The 22,617-nt window shown below is 38.2% G+C and overlaps 1 protein-coding gene across 1 annotated transcript in view; it reads left to right on the top strand.

The window, feature by feature from the left end:
- The window catches only part of MYO3A (myosin IIIA), a 232,753-nt gene that overhangs the window by 55,750 nt on the left and 154,386 nt on the right, over nt 1-22,617 (top strand). The window contains exons 7-10 of the mRNA XM_004757631.3: nt 1,354-1,430; nt 4,720-4,865; nt 7,377-7,442; nt 10,250-10,405. Of these exons, the coding sequence (XP_004757688.1) occupies nt 1,354-1,430; nt 4,720-4,865; nt 7,377-7,442; nt 10,250-10,405 (445 nt within the window). The remainder of the gene's footprint in view (nt 1-1,353; nt 1,431-4,719; nt 4,866-7,376; nt 7,443-10,249; nt 10,406-22,617) is intronic.

The raw sequence follows: 22,617 nt of genomic DNA, 5'->3' as shown, positions 1-22,617 counted from the left end.
GATTTATACTATACATCGGTGGAATAGGTAGGTTGGGTCATTGTGAGATGCAGTTAATATGGCACTGAAACATACTGCCTACCCCTACGCCCATGTATATTCCACCAACATTTAAGCATATTTCCACCACCAAAATACCCTTTTGGCTGAATATGGCCTTTGAGTTTCATGATAAATGTCAAATGCCAACTTGGAAGAATCAAATGTATCCAAATTTAAATCTTAATTAATGTCTTTGCTTTACTTGGCTTGTAAGATAAATAGACAGAGCCTAAAATAAATGTGACAACCTGGGAGACACTTTTCAAAACAGGGAAATCAGGGGATGCCTGGGTTACTTAGTCCATTTAGCGCATGACTCTTGGTTTCAGCTCAGGTCATGATCTCAGGGTTGTGAGATCAAGCCTTGCATTGGGTTCTAGGCTCAGCATGGAATCTGCTTGAGATTCTCTCTCTCTGCCTCTCCCCTTTCTCGCTCTCACTCTTTCTCTTTCTAAAATAAATAAAATCTTCAAAACGGGGAAACCAGGAAAGGGAAGCCCATGGTTTGGGTGTAACCCATCCAGTTCAGAGTAGGTCAAGGGAAGAGCACTGGACGGCCAGAGGTAACCAGGCCAGGCCTGCTGTCTGCATGAGGAACAGGAATGTGAAATCCAAGGAGAGACTTTCCTTCTAATCTTCTTAAAGGTCAATTATGATTATATCTAACCAGGTGTAATTAGTGGGATGACATGATTGAAATTTTTGGTTATACCTCTTCATTGTAGTCCTTCCTTCTATAATTTCTCTAAAGGAATAGAACTGATTGTATTTCCGTTGTTGGATTAAATAGATACCGTTAATTTAAAACTTCTAGATAGGTGTGATTTTTTCCAAAGTTTATCATGTGATGGAAAATAATTTTATTCACATTCACAAATAACCCACTATGTGCATACCACCATAGAAAAAGTCTCAAACTCACCAGAATTTGGTAGTGGGCAAAGGGAGGAGAGGGGGGGAGGAATCTTATCAAATAACAATTACATGCCAAACTACATAATATAAACAGGTAGTTACAAATACAGGAGGTCAAAAAATAAAGGTTAGTATGATCAGGACCAGCTGTCAGCATAGAGGAATAAAACTTGAAATGGGGCTTTAAGGATAGAGATGTTGGATATGAGAAACAGAAGATTAGAGGACCATTCTATATTTTGGCGATGAGGAAATCCTGACTTAGAATACTCAAGTTCCATGGCAGCTTTAAAGGAACAGAATTTTAATGGTAGTTTGTAAAGAAATATACTGCCGTTGGAGTCTCTTTGCCTGAGTAATTAATGCAAGAATTGAAATCTTGTGTCTTTCTTTCAGGTGTGTCTGCACAGCTCACCAGCACTCAGCACCGTCGGAACACCTCCGTAGGCACGCCATTTTGGATGGCTCCTGAGGTCAGATAGTTTTGAGAGGGACAGATGTAATATTTGATCTTTTCTGACTTTCCTTTTCATGCATACTCTATCTCCATATGTGTTTCGGAAGGTACTAGAAGAAAACGTCAGTTGTTTTTATGTAAGGCTTTTGCATGTGTGAGAAGGAACATGGGAGGTGTTCGGTAAATGGACTATGAATGAACATGAATAAATGAAGGAGTGAATGAATGAATCAGATGAGGTAAAGAGAAACTGCTTGCAGCCTTAAATTTTTAAGTTAAATTTGCATTTAATTGCTTAACATGCATCCATATTATTAATATTATAGTAGAAATATTAGGAAAACTCCTAGCCTTTAAGATCAGATTTGTGGTGACTAACCTGTATCACAGGTTCCTACATTGGGCCTGTCTTGCTTGGGGACAACATTGAGCTTAAATAGACTCTTTTCAAACTGTTACCTTTGGGAAGTTGTGGATGAACTGCCAAAATTGCTGAGGGAAGAAGTTTTCTAGAGTCCCATCTTCTCTCCACAGCCATTCTTAATGCCTTTAATCTTTTTAATTATGTTTATCCATAAAGAACACTTATGTTTGAAAGCTCTCTCTTCAACCTCTGGGAAATGTTCTGCTATTTATTTACCATTTTCCAGGGAGTCAAGGGCGGGAAGTGGTTCAAATACTGCATTAATATTGCAAAGCCTTAGAATGAAATGTGTTTGGGGATTAAACCATTGTGTGCTGTTTCTATTTTAATATTAATTCAATTAGTACTTACAAAAAAAGTGAAATGTAAATGGAATATAAAACATGGAGAAAGGTTACATTATCTTTAGAGTCTTAAAAATTCCAGTGGATTCAAAAGCTTTTTTTAAAGATTTTGTTTATTTGACACAGAGAGAGAGAGAGAGAGAGAGAGAGAGAGACAGTGCAGCACAAACAGGGGAATGGCAGGCAGAGGGAGAGAGAGAAGCAGTCTCCCCACTGAGCAGTGAGCCCTATACAGGGCTTGATCCTGGGACCCTGAGATCATGACCTGAGCCAAACGAAGGGTGACACTTAACAAACTGAGCCAGCCAGGTGCCCTGGATTCAAAAATTTTTAAACAGGGTGTACATCCTGGAATAGGAATAGGAAGTGTGGTCATATAAAGAAAATCAAAATTGAGTAAGAGGATGTGAAGTGAGAGATTCTTCAGTTTGTTCTGATATATTAGTAGTGTTTTAAAAGCTTATGAAAAAAATTTTAAAATGGGAAATTAGTAAAATATAGGGATAATATTAAACAGTATAGCTTATTATGTATTTTAGTAATGTAGAAAAACAATAATATAAATACTATACTATGTAATAATTGTGTTATTACTTGATTAATATTAAATAGTCAATAACCTAGCTTTGTATTTTCCATGTTATAGTAACAAAGACTTTGGTATTTAAGTTTTCTTCTAGTTAAGAAAGCAATTTTGATTAGTGGATCTTGGAACCACTGTCTAAGTAAGAGAAAATATTTTTATCTATCTAAAATTTAATTACCAGAGTATTAAATGAGTTAATAATTAAAATTGACACTCCTTAATATGCAATTACCAGACTGTCATTTTACTGATAAGTCATTATTTATTATTAGTAAGCTTCCAATAGCACAAACACAGTTTGAAAGTACTTTTCTGCTTAACAAACCAGTGGATGTTACCTAAAAGAGAAAGGTTCACTGTGATCTTTTTTTTTTTTTTAAGATTTTATTTATTTCTTTGACAGACAGAGATCACAAGTAGGCAGAGAGGCAGGCAGAGAGAGAGAGAGAGAGAGAGAGAGAGAGAGAGGAGGAAGCTCCCTGCTGAGCAGAGAGCCCAATACAGGCTCGATCCTAGGACCCTGAGATCATGATCTGAGAGGAAAACAGAGGCTTTAATCCACTGAGCCACCCAGGTGCCCTCACTGTGATCTTTTTAAGCTGTCGTGTAAATATGTGCATGTTCCAGATTTTGTGCATATTGTACTTATTCTTCTGCAATAAACATTTCCCAACTTATGAATGATTGGCAGTATTTCAATAAATTTCCACTTATCTAGAATTGTTGAAGTATATATATTTTGAATAATCAGCTCTCTAGCTCGTGAAGTCATGGGTTATACACCAGCTCTATGTTATTAATGACCAATCTCATAGAATTAGAAAGCAGCTAAGTAAATAAAATTAAATATATTCTCCATAACTAATGGCATAGAATTATTTCAGTGTTTTTAGGGCCTCAGAGGCAATATTGTTCATTTATCAGTTGAACAGTGGAATTCTCTTCTGACATTTTTAAATTAAATTCTAATTCAGAGGAAGCATTTGCTGGTTACATAAAGCCATCCTCCGAGACCAAAGTCCATGCATGTTTTAGGATGAAAGGGACTAGGGAAAGAGTGACCATGGTAAGTGACCCTATCATTTTTACAAGCCACCATACTTTGCCAAGAAAAGGGGAATAGTATTTACAATAACACTAGGAAAGCATAAGCTAAGGATTTTTTAGACAAATTGGAGCATAAATTCACCCAAGCCTTTGGCGAGCTATTCCTAGACCACATATATGATGTCATAAAATAACAACAACAACAAAAGTTGGTGGGGCAAAATACGTTTTTATGCTAAGGAAGACCAAGAGACCCAAAAGAAGAGAAAATTCATCTGAATGTGTTTTTTATTTTAAACAGCTTTGTAGAGATAAAATTCATCTACCATAGAATTAACTCATTTGATACGTACAGTTTAATGATTGTTAACTGTATGTTTACAGGGTTGTGCAACCATCATCACAATCTAATTTTAGAGCATTTTCTTTCCCCCTAAAAGAAACCCCTTACTCATTAGCAGTCACTCCCCATTTTCTCCTAAGCTGTCCTACACTACACAACCACTAATCTGCTTTTTGTCTATGGAATTGCCTCTTCTGGACGTGTCATGTAAGTGGAATCATAACAATATGTGGCCTTTGTGTCTGACTTATTTCTCTTAGTGTTTACACATGTTGTAGCATACATCAGTGGTTTGCTCCTTTTGATGGCTGAATAATATTCCATTGTATATATGCACAGTATTTTGTTTACCTACCACCAGTTGATGGACATTTGGCTTGTTTTCACTTTGGGGCTATTAGGACTAAAACTTGTAAATATTTGTCACATGAATGTTTAATATAAAACTTGGGACTTTCATGCTTACTTTTGCTACAGTGTTTGCTAAAATCACAAACTTCACCCTGGTTTGTTTTTGTTTTTGTTTATTTATTTATTTTTTTTTTTTGCATTTTCTGCTAGGTGATTGCATGTGAACAGCAACTGGATACCACTTATGATGCCAGGTGTGACACCTGGTCCCTGGGGATCACGGCCATCGAGCTAGGGGATGGAGAGCCTCCGCTAGCCGACCTGCATCCGATGAGGGCACTCTTCAAAATTCCAAGGTCAGAGGACTAACATGGGGGGTACGGTGTCTGTAGCCTATCTTTCTCCCTTCAGCTGGTGCTCATCAGGGAAATAGTCAATGTATTTTAGCAAAGTGGGAGCACAGTGGTCTGGGATATCTTCTGCCTCTTCTGAAATACTGTATGTATTCAGTGGTTTCATTTCCCTGATCTAAGTAAGAGCTTTCTCTAGATACTTGGTATGTCTTCCTTTTGCAGGGATTTGAGCTCTGAGAGCAGCAGTTCCTCCCACTCTTTATCTACTCCCAAATTTGTCAATAAGGCCCGGGGCCACTGTCGGTACCACAGTGATTGGCTTTGCTTCGCTCTATCAATCCAGTGATTTTTTTTAACTACTTGCTAAGACTTTTCTTTGGAGGTTTAAAATGATATCATTAATAAAACAATACACAAAATTTACTGATATAATAGCAAAGACTTTAGATGTTAATATTTGAGTGTATTCATATAAAACAGTAAATTTAGAATAATCCTTTTGGAGTCATGAAAGCACTTTCCTCTCTGTGTAGACCTTTCCCTTCAGTGGATATATTGACAAACGTTCCTGTGTCTATCCTATTACTAATTAAATGTTATTTTATATATGTTTTGGTTAGTTCCTAGACATTTCAGAACACTGATTTGAAAAGACTGCCTATTTTTATTATATATGTGTTCCCTTTTGAGGACTGTTTTAAGGATTATGCCTGGTACATAGTCCTAGTAGAATGCACACCCAGGGGAGTGGTGAGGTGATAAGTTATATACTTTTTTCAAACAAATTTTGTCATCTTAATGCCTATAGCACTTAGGACCATATATTCAAAGCCCTGGGAAGAGTTCTCCAGTTCTAAAGAAATAATGTCAGTATGTTACATTCATGTCAAAAGGGGTCTATTTGGAATATTTGGCATGTATTTAAATCAGTAGAAGACCAAAGATTTTGAATGCATTTTTCACTTTATCTTTGAACTTCCTTTCTGATATCTATGTTCTAAATTATCATGACTTTATCATCCTTTACATAATAATTTATGAGTAAATCCCAGGTCTAGTTATTTGTAAAATATGCTGTTTGGTTGGTAAGTGGGGAAATAAGATTACAAAAAAGAATAGAAAACCTATGCCAAGTCTAAGACATTTCATTAAATATGAGGAAAACAGAAAAAAATATATACATTTCCTAACTCTTAGTGTCGGCATGAAGCACTACACTTCCTGAGCCCTTTTATTTATGGTTTAAACTACCAGAGTTAGCTGGATGCAGTGATTCTTGGTGATGACCCTTGGATGGACAAGGGATGACAACACTGATGTTTCTGGAAGTTGCACCCTCTTACTTACTTCCTCCAACTTCTGCCACCATTATATCTCTAGCATGGAGGACTTAGAACATGAGCTATAGAAATAATGAGAAAAAAAAAAAAGGGCTCTGAAAAGTTAGCCCATTCTGAATGTTCTAAAATCATCAAAACTTTGTTGTTACAAGCAAGCCAGTAAATCTTGGGAAATTTTCAGGAGGACAAGAAGCAAAGCAAGACTCTTGGGGAAGAGAATGACTTCTTTTAATGTGCAAATCAGCAGTCTTCAGATAGTTCTAAGACTTGTACAATGAGCTCGAGGCATGATCTAGGGTAGATGAGTGGCTGCACTTTTCTTTAATGAGCCTGTATAAACTGTACACTAATTTCATTATAAGCTATTTAAGGAGTAATGCAGAACTGAAGACAAAGCGTTTCCATCCCACTAATGAAAACAAAGCGCTGTTAGGATTAGTGGAAAGCAGTATTTCAGCAAATTCAGTCATCACGGTTGATCAGTGCTTCTTGATGACGGAGTTAGATCAGCCTCATCTCCAAGGGATGTGCCTTCATATTCATGAACATGTCAAAGAAGAACAAGATTTGTTTGGCCTTAAAATAGTGGCAACTAATAACGAAATATTTTAAGTGGCATTCAGAGCTTTCCAGCTAATCATACTTTCCAGTTCCTTACTTCTATAACCTTGTTTCCAGCAGCAACAGAACAACTCCTACTAAAGGCATTCTACTCTGCTCTTGTCTGCTACAGTGTCCCTTGTACTCTAAATGATCCACCTTTCAGGTCACCTCTGTGTGGCCTGGCCATTCCTCAGAGACTTCTGCAGGACTCAAGTTAAAATAAAATAATAAAAATTTAAAAATTCCCCAGTATTCGTTGTTTCTATTTTGCCAAGTTTAGATGTTTCCCCCTAGGGCACTCAGGTAAAAGGGAAAAGATTCCTTAAAAGAAAAAAAATTATCAGAAAAATTGGGTCATATATTAAGTGCTCGCTGAGAAACAAGGAAGCTGTCATTTTATACGAAGAATGCTTAATAACTAATCCTCTGTCTTTGAATCAGAAAATTGTGGCCATGCTTGATTTATGCCTGGCAGAACCCCCGATCACACTCATGCTCCAGTCTGTTCAGCTCTGACTTTGCCCCGACTGACGAATGTGCACAATCCAACCTTGGTTCTTATTTTTTCCAGGAATCCACCCCCCAAACTAAGGCAGCCTGAGATATGGTCAGCAGAATTCAATGACTTCATTAGCAAGTGAGTAACAACAGAGTCTTTAAAAAAAAAAAAAAAAAAAAAAAAACAAGAGATACCATCCTGCTAGAACTTGGAAATGTGCCTTTTACAACACTTCTGAATCTCCTCCTTATTTCTTATCTATGGAACAGCCCCAGAGGGTGTCCACTATTGTCTACAAAACCAACATTTGTACTGTCTTCTGAACATTCAGTGAATCCATTATTGCTCAAATTATGATCTCAGGGTCATGTTCATGTGCTTACAGATAGCTATGCCTCTGAGGTTGCTTTGTGGTCCATAAACACATCCTTCCATCTACCTGCTTTTTGCAAGTCACACTCTCCCAACTCCCACCTACTCACCCACCTTTGGTTCAGTCCACTATTTTTAACCCTTTGTTTATTGGCATCACTCATTCCCTTCACAGTCGGGATTTTCATTGCAGTCACTGAATCAGATAATTATTTGATAAAATGCTTATTATTTCAAATTCAGTGAACATTTTAATTTGACAAATATTTAGCACAAGGGCAGTGCCTCTGGGCAATCGACTGGAAGATATGGGTCAACAGTTTCTGACTATCTGCCCCACAAACCTCTTATCACAATTTTATTACATCCTCACCATAAACAACAATAATATTGACAAATAAGGTAAGGAATGACTCCAAGTTGTAAATGGGAGACAGGGGACATTAAGATTACATGTGTCAGGGCATCTAGGTGGCTCAGTTGGTTAAGTGTCTGTTTTGGGCTCAGGTCATGATCCTAGGACCCTGGGATCAAGCCCCAGGTTGGGCTCCCGGCTTAGCAGGGAATCTGCTTCTCTCTCTGCTGTTCGCCCTGCTCATGCTCTCTGTCTCTCAAATAAATAAAGTCCCCCCCCCCAAAAAAAAATATTATGTGGTGTCGGACACTACTTAGAAAATGTAGAAAGGGCAAAGAAAGTGGAGGACCCAGTCATACCCGTAATAGAGTCATTAGTGTTTCTACCAAGAGTATCTGCTTATTGCCTTATTCCTGAAAAGACAAAAGGCCTAGAGTTAAGGGATATGAAAACCTGGGGACTGAGAGTCACATTTTGTTCCCCAGTTTTCACATGAGCATCTGTTACTGAGTACGGACCGTGCAGTACAGAAGATTTGAGAAAGTGTAGTCAGACCTTACGCGTCTTCTAGGAGAATCACTGAGAACTTTGAAGGGCTCCGACAATTCGTAATCGTGCCCCATGTCTGCGGTCCTTCCACACAGATCTTCAGTGGACCTTGTGGCTTTGACACATTCCACACGGTTTCACCTCCAGGAAACATTCCCCGACTTCCTCCCGGCAGCTAGTTAGCATTCTGCCCTGTGTGCTCTCGCTGCGTTTTGCTCCTCTTCCATGAGGAACAGCTGTTTGGAAGCCTCTCTTCCAGACAGGAACTTCAGGGCACCGGATATGCCTTTTTTGTCCCTGTAACGCCTCCGTCCTGCAGAGTGCCTGGTACATACCAGCTCTTTGATACACTTTTACTTGGAGAAAAGAGTCACATATGTGACTACACTCAGTCCATTGACCAAGAGCTCCAGATGTCAGAAAAGGATACATTCTGTTAAACTAAATGATCACGAAGAGCACTTATTCTTAATGCTCAGACATCATCATCCTGGTTCCTTAGTGTATTTTACCATCCTTGCGAAATATGTTACTGGTTAAGCCCAGGAAGGTAAATGACCAAATCATCATCCCAGGAGGAGTAACGGTACAGATTAGAAATGCCACGGCCCAAGTCAAGGCATGGCTCCTTCTTCCTCTTTCTTTTTCTTCTTTCTTTTTTTTTTCTATGTCACCAAGTGCTAGCCCAGCACTGATCAGTTGTTTCACAAGCACAGATCCTCTGAATCCCAGGGTGGGAAGGGTCCTGGAGGTTGACACAGTCCAAGTCGTATCCAGGGCATAAATCCTTCCCGAGCATGTGCACTGGGTAGCCATCCATCAAGATGTCCTCATCCCTAATCAAGGTGATCCTACCCAGTGCAGCCCATTGTGACTTTAAGAAGCCTCCCTGTTGAAAAGTTCTTCCATATGCTGCCTTCAAATCTCTTTCTCTCCTAATTCCACAAATCGATCCTGGGTTCTTTGTCTCTTGTGACCACTGAAAACTAGTCTAATCTCTCTTCCAGATATTTGAAGACAGCTGTCATGGCTGATTCAATGTCCCACTTGTTCAACTGACCCTCCTGTGATGCTGTTTCAAGTGTCCTCACTAACTTTATCCTTTCTCATGCTACAACCTAGACCCCCAAAGATGTGCACCGATATGGGATTTAAACATCCCCCGCACATTAGTTTAGCAGTTTTATCACATAGAAAAGAAATAGATCAACCGAGAAGCCTTTAAAGGAATTAGGGGAGGGAAACAGAGAAGTTTGTTTTAATTTTAGATAAGCTTTCAAACTGTAATGACTTCACTCCTTCATTCTTTAACTGCTGGCTTGTAAAGCGGCCTGCAGGGGAGATTGCATTTCCTCACCACTATGCCAGCATGCTTGCCCAAGGGGACCATGTGTAGTCGGCAGTTGGGAAGGCTACGTGGTCTTGCTCCCAGACGTGTCCCCGTTCACAAACACGCGTTCCGCCATATTGCAGGTTAACATGCTCTGAGACATGCCTCTCAGGATGAACACTGTGAGGAGCGTTGCTCTCTTGTGTTACACTAGTTGTTAGGAGAATGAATAATAACATCAAAACTTGAACTTATCTAGTAATTACATCTTTCTTTCCTTCTCTCTTGCTCTCTCGCTCCTCTCTCTCTCTCTTTTTTTTTTTTTTTTGGCCAGTGCAGGTGCTTGACTAAAGATTATGAAAAGCGCCCAACAGTGTCAGACCTTTTACAGCATAAATTCATTACTCAAATCGAGGGCAAAGACGTGGTGTTGCAAAAACAGCTCATGGAATTCATCGGCATTCATCAAGGCATGGGAGGCACAGAAAAGGCCAGGTAATCAAATAACATCTTCATTCACAAAGTCCAAACATTACCTAATGACACTGCACATTTTTATAATGTGATAGCGCTGAAGGTGGAAAAAAAGAACTCATTTAAATTAGTGCACTGTGGGTTCTGAGATAAGGGGATACTTGCATGAAAAGTGAATTCACGTGTTGAGTTGCATCCCGATATTGGTAACGTTGCTTGCAGCATTTTCTAAACAACTTCATCAGAATAAAGAACGTAAACTTTAGTGGATGATTAGTGTTGGCATACGTTTTCTTGTGTTTTCTGATCTTCTATAAAGTTAAGGTATCTTATATTTGAGACTTAAAAAGAGACATAAACCTGAAAAGACTTTTTGGAAAGTATTATTTCTTGGTATCATTTTTTTCCGGTTGAACTCTATTCAGAAATATTTTAAATATCATTACTCCTACTTCCTATTTGGGTTTCTAATAATCTACTATGTATAGTTTATGTAATATTGAATATGCCTTTTACTTATTATAGATAGTATATATGTTTATCTCAAGGAACTAAGTTGATACAGAGAAGTATACAACAAAATGAATCAAGTATATCATTTTAATCTATAACCTTCTAGTATCTTATGGATGGATATACGTTGTTTAAAAATTAGAATACTATTTATATGTGTCCTGGAACCTGCTTTTTTTTTCCCTTAGTAATTCCCATCACCTATTTCACCCATCCCCCATACTGTCCTCCCGTCTGACAACCACCAGTTTGTTCTCTCTATTTATGAGACTGTTTGGGGATTTTTGTTTGTTTGTTTGTTTTGTTTTTTAGATTCCACATATAAGTGAAACGAGACAATATTTGTCTTTCTCTGTTGGATTGTTTTACTTAGCATATATACCTTCTAGGTCCATCCATGTTTTTCAAATGGCAAGATCTCATTCCTTTTATAGTTGAGTAATATTCCATTATATAGTTATGCTATATCTTCTTTACCCATTCACCTTTCCATAGACACTTGGGTTGCTTCCATATCTTGACTATTGTAAATGATGGCACAGTGAACACATGGGTGCATATATCTTTTCAAATTAGTTTTTCATTTTTGGGGGGTAAATAGCTATTAGTGGAATGACTGGATTGTATGGTATTGCTATTTTAAATTTTTTGAGGAATCTCCATACTGTTTTGCAGAGTAACTACACCAGATTACATTCTCACCAACAGTGTGTGAACATTCCCTTTTTTCCACATCCTCACCAACACATTATTTCTTGTCTTTTTGATACTAGCCATTCTGACGGGTCTGAGGTGATATCTTATTGTGGTTTTGATTTGCATTTCCCTGATGAATAGGGATCTTGAACATCTTTGCGTGTCTGTTGGTCATCTGTATATCTTTGGGAAAATGTCTATTTGTGTCTTCTTCCATTTTTAATCAGATTATTTGTTAATGTTGGGTTGTAAAATTTCTTTATATATTTTGGATATTAAATCCCTTTTTGGATATATCATTTGCATATATCTTTTCCCATTCAGTAGTTGCTTTTTCATTTTGTTAGTGGTCTCCTTTGTCGTGCAGAGGTTTTTATTTTGATGTAGTCCTGATAATTTATTTCTGCTTTTGTTTTCCTTGGCTGAAGAAACATGCCCATAAATAATGTTGCTAAGGCCAATGTCCAGGCCAATGTCCAAACCAATGTCCAAGAGAATACTGCCTGTGTTATCTTTTAGTTTTATGGTTTCAGGTCTCACTTTTAGGTCTTTAATCCATCTTGGCTTTATTTTTGTGTAAGAAAGTAGTCCAGTTTCATTCTTTTACACGTAGCTGCCCAAGTTTCCTAATACCATTGAAGAAACTGTCTTTATCCCATTGTATACTCTTGCCTCCTTTTTCAGATTAATTGACCATATAAGGTAGGTTTATTTCTGGGCTTTCTATCCTCTTCCATTGATCTATGTGTTGGAGCCTACTTTTTCCCACTGAAGAGTGAATAGCCATGTCATTAACTCCATGTCATTCATATTATTCTATGACAGATTTTTTAAATACTGCCAGCATTACCTTGTATGACTTTTCAATAATTGATTTAAATAATCCCTTATTATTAGATATTTAGGTTGTTACTAATTGTTTCTGTCTCTGATAAGTAACATTGTAATGAACAGAGTTGCACATGAATCCCTTATTATTTCCTTAAGATAAGTTCCTAGACACAGTGCTAAGTCAAAGGGTAGTCTTTTGTAGTTTCAGTTTATTCTTGAGAATTCTATTAGTTTCATTTAAGGAGCATATCATTATTTAAGGGCTAAGTGAGGAAAAGTGAGTGGAAAATGGTGCATGGGGGCGCCTGGGTGGCTCAGTGGATTAAGCCTCTGCTTTCGGCTCAGGTCATGATCCCAGGGTTCTGGGATCGAGTCCCACATCAGGCTCTCTGCTCAGCTGGGAGCCTGCTTCCTCCTCTCTCTCTGTCTGGCTCTTTGCCTACTTCTGATCTCTGTTTGTCAAATAAATAAAGTCTTAAAAAAAAAAAAAGAAAATGGTGCATGACTTAAAAGGTGATTCTATTTGAATTCCTGTCGGGGTCACATGTTTCATTCCTATTTGTTTAATGCCTAACTGTGTGCCAGACATTGTTAGGATTTTATATTATCTCATGTGATTTTGTAACATCCCTGATATAGGACACTCCATTTTCACGGCTGAGAAGAACCAAAGTTTACAGAGGCTAATTAACTTCTACAAGGCAACACAGGCAATGAATGACCTAGCAGGAATTCAAATCCTGGTCCCTAAACCCAGGCTTTATTCACATGAGTAAACAAAGTAATGATAGTAGACGTCTCTGGAGGTTAGGCCTTGCCTATATGAGTTTACAGCCTTGCTAGAGAAACAGAACTCATATACCTGTAGTGAGGGAACATTACATTGTGAGTGGAATGAATTACAGAGAAGAAGGAAGGAGGTGTGTAGTTTACAGTGAGGAGATGGCCCTGGGCTCGCACATGTCCTTCCTTCCTTCTTTTTGTGACTGTAGTTCCATAGTCAGCCACAATCCCATACTTCCCAGAGCAAGTGGACAAACAACAAGCAAACAAACAAAATGAACAGAAATTGAAGTGTACCAGCATCGTGTTGGGTGCTCAAGAACTATGGAAAATTTGAGATTTTACCTTATTTGCAAGCTAATAGTTGACCTGCCAGTTACAAGCATATTGGCAGAAGATATGAGACTCCAGGATCAGAGGCAAAGGACCTTACTATTCTTGTTAAGCCAGGAACATCAGTTTTATATTCATGATGGTTATTCTTGTCCCACAAATCCTAGTGCTGATGTGGAATGACCTAGATAGATTAGTGTATACAGTAGGTTTGCCAGATAGTGTAGGGACCCTGAGCTTGGGAAACTCCAATCTTTGAAAAGGGAAGGGCTAGTGAACCTGCCCAAACTTTGTCCTGGAGCAGACATTATCTTTACTATTTTGTTAAGCAAACAACTTCCATCTGTCATGGAGAGTCATTATCTCTAATTTCCACCATTTGCTATACAAGCATTCTTGGAAATACAGTCTGGAAACAAAGCTAATATAAGACATGCAGAAACGAGAGAGACCCATGGATAATTGTCTCCCAGCATTCAGACATCGTAAAAATGGTTGAATTAAACAATATTTAGATTCTAAGTCTGTTGCTCTAAGTTCCAGAGATAAAAACAAAGAAAAAAATTATTGAAAACAACTCTACATTGGGCACCATATGAGATTCAACACTTGTGTTTCTGAGTCACAAAATTGATTCTTGTTGATCTTGTTAAGAATTCTGAATATGTTTTCAATGTGAGAACTTCTGTTTCACTCAGAATTGTGGAAAATTTTCAGTCATTATTCAGTTAAATATTGATCTTCTCTTATTCTTTTTATTTTCTAAGAGATAAATAATGCAATGTCCCAATATACCTTCTGTGTCTTATGCTTTCTCCTTTATGTTTGTCTTTCCTTTATCAGTCCTCTGCTGTATTTTGGATGATTTCTTCAAAATTGTTTCTCAATTCACTAATCCTTAGAATAGGACTAGTCTAGAGTAGTAAACTTTTTTTTTCAGGCTGATATTTCTGTCAACAGCTGTATTTTTCATTTCTACAGTCTCTTACTTTTTGTAAACATTCCTTATTCATTTCTGTCTTTATATCTGGCTGTTCCTATCTGGCTAATTTATTTTGTGTGTGAATGTAATTCTTTTCTTTTTCTCTGTAGACTCTTTAGCAGTCTTTTTTTTTTTTATTATTTATATTCCAACCAGGGTGAATTGTCTTGATTATTGGGTTTATTTGCTTCCTTAATATTTGGTTTCCTTCTGGGGTTTAGAATTCTGATTTGCTCTCCTGCCTGGAACTGGGGGGAGGGGGCAGTTTGCTCTGCTTTTTCTTTTCTTCTGCATTCTCTTCTCCTATTTTGAAAGTTTTGCCTTAGCCATAATATGGCTTCAAGAGTCTTTCTGCTCAATAGCACTTTGAGGATATTGCAGATCTGGTCATGGAAACAGTAGGAAGTAGACCCAATGTGTGCTTGGTCTTGCCATCACAGGTACTTGGGTCCAAAAAAGAAAGAAGATGCAGAATTTTTTTGGTGTTCTCTTTCAGGTAAGAGACAACCCTTCCCACATTCAGCTCCCAGCCTAGGTCAGGGCCTTCACTGTGAGTGGGGTGTTTCATTGCTTTTACTGTCCTGGCCTTTTCTGCCTTTTTCTAGTCCTGGACTTTGTGTCAGCCTGTGGTTTCTGTCCTCCTTCCCAGGGTGTGTCTGACTTTTTAGGTCCACTGTCATGTTCATCTTGTTTTGGAGAAGGTCTTTGTCATTTTAATTCAACTTAAAAAATATTTTATCTTTCACAAGTGTATATTTGGAAGGGGTGAAAGCAGAGTTTGGATCATTAAATGTACAACACACTTTTGACCACAGATCTTAGTCTGAGGTCGTAGGAGGAGGAAGTATTTTCCTGCTCTCAGCACTTTTATACTAGTTCCAAAGTATGAAACATATTCAGGCGAAAGAAGAGACACTGCAGGGAGCCACTTGCAACACCTTGGGAAAAAGTAGTCTTCAAAATCAGGCAGAATTATTTGATTTGGTACAGTTCCCAGCACTGGTAAAGTTGATCCAAAATCTGACTGTACTAAATCAGCATAGCTAACTCAAAGGTGACATTGTTTTGTATGTGATATTGACATTTTGAAATTGGGTTGATATATGTATTTGGCCGGATAATTTTTTTTTAAAGTCCTAATTTGGTTTTAAAGAAGACTGTCCTATGATAAATTGAATACAAACTGAGTACTTTAAATTTCCCAATAACGGCCAGGGGGCAGTGTTAGAAGGCACTGTGGGATGGATACAAGAACTTCCTTTTTTGAGTCAAGGCCTGACTATTACAAGTCACTCGCATAACTTACTCAACTGGTCTGAGGAATTGAGATGCACAGAAGCCGCAATTGCTTCCATGACTAACTCTCAAACCATGGAAATGCATTTTCACAGGAGTTAAATTGACAGTGTTACAGTGCAGACTGAATCAGTGAGAAGTTTTAATTGTAAAATATTTTAAAAGAAAAGTTCGGCTTGGGCCCTGGGGAGGCTCAGTCGGAGAAACATCTGCCTTCAGCTCAGGTCATGATCCCAGGGTCCTGGGATCGAGTCCCACATTGGGTTCCCCGCTCCACAGGTACTCTGCCTCTCCCTCTGCCCCTCCTCCTACTCATTCTCTCAATTCTCCCTCTCTCAAATGAAAAATAAATAAAATCTTTAAAAAGGAAAAGTTTGGCTCCTGAATCCAGTATTGTATTTAGTTGCCTGATTTCATGGCAATAGATAAAGTCATTTGTAATTGAAATGTACTATTAAGCTTTCTTGACTAAAAACAATCCAGCCCAATTTAAGAAGAAAAGCAATTGAGTGAAAAATGCTGGATGGCTCAGAGAATTGAGAGGAAGGCAGAGTGCCAGGCTTATGCCTGAAGCAAAGGAAGCCTCAAATAGCCTCCCCCAAGAGCTGCTTCTAAGAAGCCACCAATGAAACCCTCCCTCCCTGCTCCACGTCCTGCAGCAACACTGGTTTCTGAAATGCCACAACCACCTCAAAATATCTGTAAACTGACCTTGAGCTTTGTCACTCCCTCAAGACTCTAAGTTCCATACAAGACCATCTGGTTCCCATTCTTAGGTGACAAATCCATGTTGTAGGTGAAGAAAATGCAGTGAGAAGCCCTTGCTTCTCCCTTAGTTCTGGTATCTGTATGAGGCAGAATCCTTTCTTGCAACCATCTTGGAATTTCTCCCCACAAAGGAAAGCTATTTTGAGATATTAAAGCAATAAATTATGTGGAATATGCAAACAGGTTCTTGAAATTCTTTCTTTTATGTATCTTGAATCTTTACCTAAAAGTGTTATTTAAGGTATGATGTGCATTCCTTATAAATAAAGGCAAAACCTACCCCAGTACATAGTGGAATGATAAATCCCAAACCAGGATTTCATTTTGTGGGGCACCTGGGTGGCTCAATCGGTTGAGCTTCCAACTCTTGGTTTTGGCTCAGGTCATGATCTCATGGGTTGAGATCGCCTGGGTCCTGGGATCAAGCCCCACCTCAGGCTCCATGCTCAGTGGGGAGTCTGCTTGAAAAATTCTCTCCCTCTGCCTCTTTTCCCACTTGCTAACTATCAATCAATCAATCCGTCTTTTAAAATTTTTCATTTTGTGGTGTTTATATTATTAACATGTTACCTTTAACATTTTCTTTTGCTTTATATACAAAGCAAAATAACTTTAGTATTTTGCTCGATACCCTCGATATGCTAGTGGTGATTAACTTTGATGTGTATAAATTGTTTTTTGGTTATATTTTATAGAAGCAAAAAGGAATGTTTGTAAGAATTAAGTAACTCAAACATAGCTATTTCTTAGGCCAAAAATAATGGCTGTATTTGTAGTGGTCTTATATGGTTTTCAAACCAGGATATAAGGCGACTTTGAGACAGATCTGGAAGGATTAACAAATGAAAGACAAACTAAGTTTTCCAACTCGTCAGGACTGAAAGCCTTGGTTCCAGCTCTCAATTCTTTATTTAGGTATAAGACTTTATGTCATGAAAATTCAGTTGAATGGGATTCTGATTTTACAGAAAAAAAGGAAAAAAAAAACCCAGAAAAATCAGTAGGAAGTAATAATAGGGTTTTTTCAGTGTGATTCTATTTTATTCTGTTTTCTGGGCATGATAATTTTTCTCTAATGGCTGTAACTATGTCTTTGTGAGAATTATGTACCCTTTGGAACGTTTATTCATATCCCTTAATATGTGGGGCTTTTAAAATGCTTATCCTGGCTGCTCTTACAATAACCATTCTTTTTGATTCCCATCTCCACATGAATATTTCAAAGACACTTCAAAATGAACATGTCCAAAATTGAATTTACACTGTCCCACCCAAAATTAGTTCTTTGGTCCCTTTCTTGTTAATGGCACCACTGCTCAATTCCTGATGCCAACCAGAAATCTAGGGATTATTTTGAAGTATTCTTCTTTCCTACTTTCTGTGTTTAGTCCAGAGGATGGCTACATTTCTTATGGCCCCATTCAACCTAACACCAATGGTGATAAAATCCTTGCTACCATGGAAATCATGAATTGAGATAATGCCGATGTTGTCTCAGTGTTTATTGAGCCCATTGTGTAAAGACCCGGACCTCATGCTACCATGTGGGAGCTGACGGCTGAAGCGTATATAGTCTGTGCACCTGGGGGCTTATGTTTTAATAGAAGGGATAAGGCAAGCCTGTAAAAAACCATTATACAAAATAAGACGTTCCAGTCCCATGAAAGGAATACAAACCGTGTCCTATGAGAGTTAGAAGAAGCAGAGAATGTTTACAGTAACAGGGACAGGAAGGCTTATCCAGGAGGTGGCCTTTGAAACCCCACTGGAATAAACAGGACTTAGTCACATGTGAAAATAGAGTTAGCACCTGCTGAACATTATTTCTAGAAAGAACAGCCTGAGCAAAATCAAGAAAGCTGACAGAAAGGCAAGCATTTAATCAAAGCTGTAAGGGGAAAACTCAAGAAACATGGTTGGAGATACCCACAGAGAGCCAACCATAGAGACAGCGCATTGAGAGTCGGACGGGAGGTCTGACCAGTATACTTGACAGTCCGCACTGCGGATGCCCCAAGGCCACCTGGGCCCTGCTGTGCTCCATCCTTTCATTGGTCCTGAAAGGTAAACTGTGGATACACCAAGACTGTTTATGGCAGTACTTTTGGATGCTTTTTTTCTCTCCAGTATTTCTTCCTAACTTTAAGCTATTGTATATATTTTTTTAAAAGTGAAAGAAGTTGGTCTCCATCATATTGAATGACCAAGACATTAGTGGCTAGTGTTGGGCTATTTGGAGACGACAAATCAATTGATAGATTTATTTCTATGTATTTGTGAGTTGTTTTAATTGTTTGGTGTGTGCATCTGTGTATGCGTGCTTATATTCTAAGTAAATTTTATTTTGGGAAATTCCAGGTTTATCTTGGCCAAAATAAGGGGTAAAAGAATTGTCCATATAAAATCTAAGAGAAAAGTTCTTTTTAAGGCACAAACAGATGACAGCATCTGGCCAAGATAGGGAATCAAGAAAAAAGACAGGTGGGAATGGGAAAATGTATTAAGGACCCATCTAGTACCAGGAAATTTAGAAAACAAATGATAACTTATCCTTCCCCCTTAAAATAGATCCTTATGCCTTTCTTTACTACTTCCTCTCCCAGAAAAGCTCCCACATAAGAGCTAAGTAACTTCTAAGCATGGTCCCTTAAGGAATTTTCTAAAGAACAGGCTAGTGAATAAGCATTCCCTAGGGAAGACCATTATGCGTATCTCTGCTTTTAAGTCTCAATAAATAAAGGAATTCAAATAAACAGGAAGAAGAAGTTGTTAAAATGTCCTAACAAGCTGTGAATAATGCCTAGGAATAAGTTACATTGATGTTTCAGAATAAAATTCTTTACAAACAGGAAAAAACCACCAAGGACAGGGGAAAAATAACTGTCAACCAAGGTTGGTGGGGGGGGAGAACGTGTTCAGGGTCATTTTCTGTTCTGTCATAAAGATCTGGGGTCAGAACCCATTTGTCCTAACACCTCATTCAATTTCTGTCTGTATCATACTGCTCCCCCCTCTTTTTTTTCCTCCAGAGAATAGTCATACTAAAAGAGACTACTATTACTGGAAGGGAACTTCTCTTCTGGTTCCTTCTTGGAGAGACCAGAATGGAAGCCCAGAGAAATCCACTCCTCCCAATTCAGTAGCAAGCTTGTGGCCAACACACGGCTGTAGCTCAAATCCCAGGATTTTCAGAATAGCACTCTTACTGGTTTCTGTATCTCTCACTGGAAGCAGAAATTGGCCTTCACAAAACTGGTGATACAAAGAGTTTTTGTTGGACTTTTGGGGACTGTTTTGTATGATTTTACTCCTAATGGACATTTCAGCCTTTACCAATTTCTTTGTGATCCTGCAGTTTACTGAGTAGCATGTTCAAGGGTCAAGAAATTTTTGCTCACGTTTCCCTAGATGACTTTGTTTTAATCAAGAGGGTAGAGTATAGAAATAAATAAGTCTAAAAAGGTGGTCTCATTGACAGCATCTTTGAAATATTTGGGATACAGTCATGTACTAACTTGATTTTAGTGACAACTGGACAAAAGTTGATAATCAGTGTCATGGTCTTTTCATTTCTCTTGAAAAGAGCCCCTTATCTCTGCAATGAGTTTAAGGATTTGCATTTGTTATTAGCAAGTGAACAGTGAGGGCCAACAAAACTGCATTAACTTATAAAACACTTTGTCCCATTTCTCTGGTAGTTGCTACTTAATGTTAAACCACACTCTGAGACTTCTTCTAGTGTGCTATTTTTCAGTCTTTAGTTTCACTGAGGTCTGAAAGGACAAGTTCTCAGTGGCCCCAGCATGTCACTGGTGACAGTGTGTGGGCCTGTGACCACCAACGTGTCCATCCCTTCCCTACCCCGTTCTCCATCTTCACCCTGGCCACAAGGGCACTGGCTATGCTTTTTCCTTCATCCCTGGGCTCATGCAGTATTCTCTCCTTGAAATCTCCCCTCTTCATTCTCTCCTTGAAAATACACTTGAAAACTGTATCTCCAATAGTCAGTTCACCGCTTTTGAGATGCCTTCCCCCAACCCCCAAGCGTATTTACATTTTCTGTCTTCTGTGGTCATGCAGCCCCTTGTTCCTGCTTCAGAGTCAGACAGACGTAGATTCAAGTCCTCATCCTTCCGTGTACTAGTCCTGCCATGTACTAGTTTTGTGACTCTGGGCACGTAACTGAACCTCTCCTTAGACCCAGTTAGTTCTTGTCTATGAAATGGGAATGCAAATAATGCCTACCTCATGAAGCTGTGAGGATAAATGTAATAACACCAAAAAAAACATGGGCATGGTACCTGGCACAGTGTAAGTTATCGCCATCACTTAATGGTACTTATATACAATATATTTTGTGAATCTTAATCATCTTTGTATCTCCAGTGCTGGGTCCAGGACTTTGAAAGCAGTGAGTGCTCAATAAATATACTCTTGACCCTTGAACAGCATGAGGTTGTGCAGTCAAAAACCCAAATATAACTTTTGACTCCCCCAAACCTGAACTGCTAATAACCCACCATTGACCGGAAGGCTTACTAAGAATACAAACAGTCAATTAGCACATTTTGCATGCTATATATATTATGTACTCTATTTTTGCCATAAAGTAATCTAGGAAGAAGAAAATCATTAGAGAAAGAAAATACATTTACAGTACTGAACTGTATTTTTTGGGAACAAAAAAAAAAAAACAAGAAATTCACACACAAGTGGGCCCATGCAGCTCAAACCCATATTGTTCAAAGATCAACTGTATATAAACTTTTTTTTTTTTTGCAAATAAATAAATATTTTCTTTATTTATTTGACAGACAGAGAGAATGCAAATAGAAAGAGACAAGCAGAGGGTTCAAAAGCTGATCAAGGAGCCGGATTTGGGACTCAATCTGAGGACCCTGGGATCATGACCTAAGCCCAAGGCAGGCACTTAACCAACTGAGCCACCCAGGTGTCCCTACTGTATATAATTAAAGAGTTTGGGTTGAGATCTGAAATAGAAAGCCCTCATCTGGCTTTATATATTTAACAGACACAATTAATAGTGCATTTATATTTATTACTCAACTATAAAAATAATGGAGAACCAACATGAAAGATTTTTCTTGAGAGGAGGATTTTTTCATTTTTTTTCTAGAGAAAACTTCTTTTTATAGTTTTCTTGCTGGGGTAGGGGTAGAAACAGAGGACTTGGGAAAAAATAATAAAATTTACACAAACCTCTCATTTGTTTCTAAACTTACTCTATGAAGTTGTGTGCTCATGGGTCATGGTCTTTCTTTTATGATAACACCATTGAGGCACAGCGAGCCCCTGCAGAGGTAGGACTGAAACTTCTAACTTTCATCTCTATGTTTTTTCTAGAAATGCAGTTATCCATTCAGTTATCAGGAGAATCTAACTCATACCCTGAGGGTAAATCATGTATTTTAGAGGTGTTTTCATAGTGGAAGTTACAGAGTAAATGGATTTGGGCATGCCAGTGTCTTATTATAATCAACACATGAGGTTCTACATATCATTTCTGCCTCTTGTAAGAGATTATTGCATATTCTGTTGGAAGCCCCAATTTAAAGGACTCAAGCTTTCATTATCACTCTGGTTTTACCAGTTTTGCCAACACAGTTATTCACATGCTCCCACTTAATATTTGCCTGTCTCACTCCATTACTTTTCTCAGATGGGAGCCATTGGAAACTTTTGCTTTGAAACTCGATTTTTGATTGTTTTGATTGTCTCTGCTTCTTAATTCTTTTGAAGGAATAATGAATATGGATATTAGTTTATTTGTAAAAGTGACCCTTACTTATTATTTAAAAACCCAACAAATACATAAAAATATAAAATTTGTTTTAGAAAATCCCTTGAAACCACAGCACCAAGAGGAGGGGAAAAAAATACCCAGCCTAAATATTTGATGAACACAATTCTAGATTTCTTTCTGTATGTGTGTGGGCAGCAAGAAAGATAGTTTTTACAAATATGGAATTCTTCTGTAAGTGCTATTTTATTGAAATTTTTATTGACATAT

The sequence above is a fragment of the Mustela putorius genome, unplaced genomic scaffold (genome assembly GCF_011764305.1).
Source record: "Mustela putorius furo isolate JIRA1106 unplaced genomic scaffold, ASM1176430v1.1 tig00000827_pilon_pilon_pilon, whole genome shotgun sequence".
In the NCBI taxonomy this organism is placed as follows: Eukaryota; Metazoa; Chordata; class Mammalia; order Carnivora; family Mustelidae; genus Mustela; species Mustela putorius.
This window is presented reverse-complemented; position numbering and strand designations above follow the sequence as displayed.